The sequence below is a fragment of the Etheostoma spectabile genome, chromosome 5 (genome assembly GCF_008692095.1).
Source record: "Etheostoma spectabile isolate EspeVRDwgs_2016 chromosome 5, UIUC_Espe_1.0, whole genome shotgun sequence".
NCBI lineage: Eukaryota > Metazoa > Chordata > Actinopteri > Perciformes > Percidae > Etheostoma > Etheostoma spectabile.
Window position 1 is genome coordinate 22385417 of NC_045737.1, and position 7380 is coordinate 22392796.

The 7380-nt window shown below is 40.8% G+C and overlaps 1 protein-coding gene across 1 annotated transcript in view; it reads right to left on the reverse strand.

Annotated features, from left to right (window-relative positions):
* Nucleotides 1-493: 493 nt before the first annotated feature.
* htr7c (5-hydroxytryptamine (serotonin) receptor 7c) overlaps nt 494-7380 on the reverse strand; it is a 28172-nt gene continuing 21285 nt past the window's right edge. The window contains exon 2 of the mRNA XM_032516788.1: nt 494-4025. Coding sequence (XP_032372679.1) covers nt 3287-4025 — 739 coding nt within the window. The 3' untranslated portion in view covers nt 494-3286. The remainder of the gene's footprint in view (nt 4026-7380) is intronic.

Consider the following 7380-nt stretch of genomic DNA (forward strand, 5'->3'; position numbering starts at 1 on the left):
GACGTCTGCACAACACAACTGATGGTCCCAACTCCATTAATAAGGCAAGAAATTTCACTAATTAACCCTGACAAGGCACACCTGGGAATTGAAAACCATTTCAGGTGACTACCTCAGGAAGCTCATTGAGAGAACACCAAGGGTTTGCAGCACTATCAAAAAAGCAAAGGGTGGCTACTTTGAAGAAACTAGAATATAAGATACAACATGTTTTTAGTTATTTCACTCGTTTTTGTTAAGTACATAATTCCACGTGCTCATTCACAGTTTTGATTCCTTCAGTGATAATCTACAATGTAAACTGTCATGAAAATAAAGGAAACATATTGAATGAGAAGATAAGAAACCTTTGGCCTGTACTGTATATACATATACATATATATATATATATATATAAAGATGATCTTTGGATTCTCGGTCTAAAGACAAACTCTATTGCTGAACCAGTCACGTGTGCATTATTGCATATCAGCTAAGGTTACTAACATAGGCCACATTTTAACCAAGTGTTTCTTTATTTACAAAGTGATGAAATGCTTTGCCACCTCCCCAGCTTGTTCCTGAAGGTAATGACAAAGCTGTCAACAAGACCAATCACAGAGCAGTTGTAAATAGATTGATCTTACACAATATAAAACAACATGATGCAAGAGAGCGGTACATCTGTTTGGAGTAAAAGTACAGAAATCTCAAAAATGGAGGTAGAAAAAGCACACACTACTCGACTGATGACATTTGACGCTGGGTCATGCAGGTCACCATCGAGTTCAAATGAGAGAAGTATCATCCTGATTCAAAATGTAGATGTTGAAGTCCTGTGGGGCAGAAGAGTCTCAAGAACATCACATCAATTCTTAAAGTGAAACTGCAGAGTTCAACAGGTTTAGTAAGAGTGAAAAAACGTCCACAGTATCATAGTTTCTGACACATACACATAGAGTTCATTTGGAATTCAAGTGTGTGGTAAAGTCAGGGGCGGAGTGACAATCAGGACTTTTCCCGGATGGCCAGCCAGCCAAAGAATTCCCGCTGTCCTGCTTATAGACTATTTCAATTAACCGTGAGACATCAGCAGCCGCCCATGGGTCCTTAAAATTGCAGGATCCACACTACTTGAAGAAACAAGAAGCTCAAGTTCAACCAATATTTATACCACTTGCTCACTCTCTATATCATGGTTACCCTGCACATTCATCTCTTCCGTCAATTTACTGATGTTTGTGTAGCCTCTCCCATCAGTCTAGCCTATCTTAATTCAATTCTTCTTATTCAGGTGTTGCAGAAATTTCATGGTCACAAATAAAAATAAAAACACTTCAATTCGTTTGTTTTTCTTAAATTAACGTAGAATGGAGCAAAGCCTCATGGGAATGGGGAATGTATTTATTGACAGTCGGATTATCGTGTTTTCTTGCTGTTTAATATTACCCAAGAATGGCAAGAAGAGAAAGGAGAACGGAGGAGCCGAAAAGACCAGAATGAAGATGAAGCAGATGCTGGAGGATGCATCAAAGTGCTAAAAAATTACGGATTTATTCCGAAATCAGGCTTCAACAAGTGCTCCAGGTGAATTGACTGACTATTTGGTAACGATTATCTCCTTATGGCAAGTAACAGCATCTCAAATGAGCTGCATTTTAAGTCTTGGGTTTGAAATACCTTGTTCATAAACAAAACATTTATGACCATTTTTATCTGAATGAGTGGCAGTATTGCTATCTGTAATGTCCTCCATTTGTCATTTAGCTATTTGCAATGCTAAAACTGATATGAACGCAGATATAACTTTATCATTCTGAAGTAGCATGTTGGTATGGAAATGACTAATTAGTGGGTAGGCCTATATTTTGTTTGGAGGTGGGGTGCATTGTATACCCCCCTTCCACGCAGCCTATACTATCAGGGGAAAACGCAATTATCATTATGCTGTAATAAATTGTAAAAAGAATTTGTATGTACGCCTGTTCCGTTTTTTCCACACAGTGTCAGAATTCAGTCCGACTCAGCCCAGCGATGATGCAGATCAGACAATGCTAGGAGAAGTCACGACTACAAGTATATGATGTTATATTTCAGCATCTGTTTATTAATGGAAAACCCATAACAGCTTTAAACCTACACTTTATTGTCAATGTACATTTGTCTAGTGCTATCTAGTGGCCAGGTTTCATAATTCCGTTAAGTCCTTCCCAAATGCGTAGACTTGGCTGGCGATAGAACAATTGGAGGAATTCCACACAAAGAAACATAGCATAATTTGGGTTTTAAAAAAAAGATTTTGTTTTTGTTATTGATAAATGGGGGGTTGGTCTGGTGGTGGGCCGGTGCCGTCAACATTTTCCCGGTTGATTTTAGTGCCCCACTCCGCCTCTGGATAAAGTGTTAGGTGAAATATGGATACACTTCTGTCAAACTGTTATGCATGTTCAGAATCTGAATTCTGTAACTAGTATATGTACGTATGTATGTATACAGTGGCATGTAAGACAAATGTGTTCCATGCAGACATTAAACCAACTACTTTCAGTTTATTTTTAGAGCAACAAACACTGAGATTTCATGAATGGGAAAATGTTCCCTTCATGTCGCATTTTAACACCATTTTCCACCCACTTCCATTCCCTTGGCATCATCACATTGTAAACATTTGTGAAACATTTAAAGTGCTCTTGTTAAATTTAGTGAGAGGACCCAATTGAAAAGTATGACTGAAGAAAAAGTGATTTCAATAATATTTCATCCTAGCACAAATCACAATACACCAAGTGTCTCCGACTCTCTGTTTAGAATTAATCTGGGATGTGCTCAAATGCATGTTTAGATGAAGATGTTTAGAAGACAGTGTGCCACAAAACACATGTTTTGCCTTATCAAACATCAATTTTGTTATCATACAGAAATCTGTTTGCTGTCTTAACCCCCTGAATACCTTAAGATGATTGATTGTGTTGACATGTCATTTCCTTTGTCACTACATTATCCTTCCACCAGGACGGAATTGTGACATATGAACAAAAGCAGTGTCGACTTGAATAGCTCATCAAGTACCCTCTAGGATTTTTTTTCCCAAAATAGAATGACTGAGTCACACATACAATGAAGTGATTGTGTTTTCTCTCTTCTTTGCAGAGGGGCCAGAGAGCCACCAACAGTGACTTCCATTCTGTCAGTCTTTGTTTTATCTACAGGCCTGCTGTGTTCATGTTGCCCTTTAAGCACCAAGTGTACAAGTACAGGCACATACATACTCTTTGAGGGTCAATATATGCTGCTGAATTATCCTGCTTTAAACCTTGAGAGCCTCATGCACGCCCACAGCAGACAGTCGGCGGTTTATGTTGCGATAACGACAGCGGAGAAGGTCACGATAAGTGGAGCGCAGGTCTCGGTTGAAGAAGGCATAGATGAAGGGGTTCATTAGGGAGTTGGCATAGCCTAACCAGAGCAGCGTGCGCTCCAACCAGATGGGCACACAGCTGCACTCCACTCCACAGATAAAGGGCCTGGCAGTGGACAGGATGAAGAATGGCAGCCAGCACACAGTGAAGACCCCCACGATCACCCCCAGTGTTGTCGCTGCTTTCTGCTCCCGCTTGAAGATGGAGATGTTTCTGCGCTCACGGTTCAGCAGGCGCGATAAGGACGCGCATTCCTCCACCACACCAGGCGGCTTTAGGCCCTGCATTCGCAGCGCCTCATTAGTCACTGTTTCGATGCGCTCGCGGCGCGGAAGGTCAGTAAAACGGTGCTTGGCGCCACTCTTGCGAGCTGCCCTGAAGATCTTGTAGTACATGACCAGCATGACCAGCATAGGGATGTAGAAGGCTACAGCAGTGGAATAGATGGTGTAGCCAAAGTCTTGGCTAATGAGGCACACGCCGGCTGTGTGGACGTTTTTGGCCCAGCCGCAGAAAGGCGGCAGGGTAATGGATGCTGACACCAGCCACACTCCCAGGATCATCTTTGCCATTAGCTGACCGTTCTGCCGGGCAGGGTAGGTGAGGGGCCGCGTGATCCCCAGATATCTTTGAGAAAAGGAGACAAAAAAGTGTCAGTACTAACCTCCATGCAGACTTTTAATTTAGGAATAAAAGCAGTTGAAGCTACCTTGACATTTTCTCTAAAAGCATTTAATACCTTGTTCAGTACAGTAGCTTAATCGTAGCAAAAACAAGGATAATTTATCACTTTTCAGATTTAATGCACTCAGACATTCTGCTGAAGCAAGAACATCTGCTGCCTGCCTTTTATTTAGGTGAAACTGCTGTGTAGTAGCCTCAAAGACATGTACACTCATTTCAAACACAGTCATTTCAATGAGAGGTCATAAGCTCAGTCATTGCCTGGTGGGCCATTAGCTGCTTTTCTTTGGCTTTGGAGGAGCTTAGCAGGTAGAGAGGGAGCTATCAATCAAATAGGCAGCTCAGTGGCTTCAAATACCAGCTGGAGGTGTCAGGAAGATTAAGATAAAGTGAGTTGTGAAAAGCTTGAATTTGTACAAAACTGGGAAAATAGCCACTGTTCTCACCAAATGATCAATCTGTGTGTACCTCAGCGTGATTTGGCTGGTAGCCCACAGCCTTCATCAGCATCAAATGCGTCATTGATGAAAGCTGAACATTTGACACTTCCGGCTATTTTTCTTGTTTCTGTCTCTATGGTTAATCATAAGATAAAAAGCTTCAGGGAGCACTGGCCAATTTGTCTCCACATCCACCAGTGATGCTATCAGCACTTTGGACATCAAATTCAGCTCAGTCAGCCTGGGACGGATTTTTCACTCTATCAACGGCTTTTAGATGTTGAGTTTGTAGGAGTCCAGTCTGAAAGATTGCACATGTTTCTAAACGTTTATTTCAATTAGGAGAGACAAGTGAATGAAGTAAAGATGAATGTTTTAGTTTATAACAGATGATATGTGATATTTAAGTATTTTTTGTAAATAGGTTTGTTACAAATGCCTGTGACTCTGTATTCTGTTAAATTCCTATAAAGGACAGGCAATAATTACACAACTTTGTTCTTGTTGATGTTAAAATTACTCTTAACTCCATTTCAGTCCTTTTGAAAACTTTGCAGGTAAACAGTACAGCAACAAAAAGATTTTTGCAAATACAAAATACTTCATAATCTACATTTTTTGTTTGCTACATGCTTACTGGCTTCAGAAACTGGGGCACTGTAGTCCAACATGTCTGGTTCACACTGTAGCTTGTTAACAACTGACAAGTTGGTATTGATCTAGATCACAAGCACTTGGAAAGGACAATATGGCTACAACTGCACTGAGGCTGAAAGCACACAATTACATCACACACACTCACAGACACACACACACACCCTGCCCGCCCCCAACCCACTCTCTCTCACACACACACACACACACACACACACACACACACACACACACACACACACACACACACACACACACACACACACACACACACACAGATCAGACACAGATCTTATGTTTTTTAATTAGCTTAGAAAAAGTTACACAGAGTCACAATATTTATTTTCAGTTCCTATCTAGGCCACATGTATACCGTAATTCAGCAGGCACATGAGGCATGTCAGCTACATGACAGTCGTATCAGTATTTGTCAGCGTTGCCATGACAACAAGTGAAACGCCCATCATTTTTCTGATTCAGGTGTCATTATTATGTCACCCTTGGCAGCTGGAGTAGACAAGTGGTAGCATAGATGACCATGAGACACAAGACTGGAAAGAAAGCAAAATACACATTCCTCTTTTCAGTCAAAAAAAAATTCAGAGAAAACACCAATCTAAAACCTTTGACAGTAACATTGTGGTTCCCATTGAAACTATTACGAACACTGTTACACATGTTTTTAAAACTCCCTTGGCTCAGGTTACTTGTGCTCACTGAATATTACATAACAAATACTGTATACTGTATTCAGCTCAAATCCTGCTCCACCTAATTTACAACCCTCGCTTAAAATGTACTTTACGCTTTACGGGAGGGCTAAACACATCCAGGCAAGCAATGTCAAATAGGTATAAGTGAGATCCTGAGATGGGTTCACTCCTGTGGGATTTCTTAGGAATACATAATAGAAACCCAGTAATGCAACACTTCTCTTTGAATGCATTATTCAGTAATGAGGAAGGTGGTTAAGGTGCTTATTTGGGGGGTGGGGGGCAGTACTCCACATACCCATGACTCATCTTCAGCCCTTCAGAAGGCAGAGCTATTTTCAGATACACTCTCATAGGATACAAAATCCCCTCACTGTCCTTTGGAGAGAAACTGACAGGTTGGCTAAGACGGCACACATGTTTAACACTTTATTACACAGCTTCTGCTTGTATTTAGCAGGCAAGCCAACTGGTCTGGGATCGCCAGTTGGCTTTGTCTTGTACGTTTTGACATAAAGGGATTAAACATTCCAGACCCGTGACAGCCGAAGAACAGGATAGCAAACATGAATGAATACAGATATATATATAATATATGATCATGAAGAAACATTGCGAATTTAGGTTTGTATACAAAATTAGGTTTATAAACTAAAATATTGACAGTCAACAAATTCTCACTCCCAGCTCATCACATACGGGTTCTTGGTCAGGACTTCATGCCGTAAATTTTAGACATGCATGGCAGGGTGAGGTTTAGGTAACAAAACCTCAAGTTTAGTAAAATATGGAAGTATGTTTGTAATGTAACTTAAAGTGACATTAGTTAAGTCTGTTACGAAAGTAAGGTAACTTACATATTTAGTGAACGTTGACTTTTGGGATTTGAGCAGTCACCTCGCCGTCACCTGGGTGAAAAGTCCATGTTTGTTTGACCTCTGAGCTTCTAATATTGCAGCGCATGGGCTTGACAAAAAGTAACGTGTGTGTGTGTGTGCGTGTCTGACAGTCAGCACTGAATGACACAAGTCACAGAGGGATGAGTAGTGGAGAAATAACAGAGTGTAGGTTAGCTAAAGGTAAGGGGAAGCTGTTGATAATTTGGAGGAATTCGGAGTAATGTGTAGCTCTTTCTCCTCCATGTTAATCTCTGATGTGACTTTGGCCGGTAGAGACACATCGGCCTCTGTAGTAGCGTTATTGGTGGCAGCAGAGAAGAAAGTGCGCAATTGTTTTACTTTTACATAGTAAAAAAATGTAAAGGGGAGCAAATTGTTGGTCAGATTTCTAAATGATAAAGGCCTATATTTTCTAATAATAATTATAGAAATTAATCGGAATTTACCATTGCAAGATGTTAGAAACGACAAGATCATTGGTGCCAATCTGCCCTCCATTCATGACTTATACACTTCCAGAGTCAGGAAACGGGCAGGAAACATCACTGCAGACCCATCTCACACCGAACACAACCTGTTCCAGCTTCTCCCC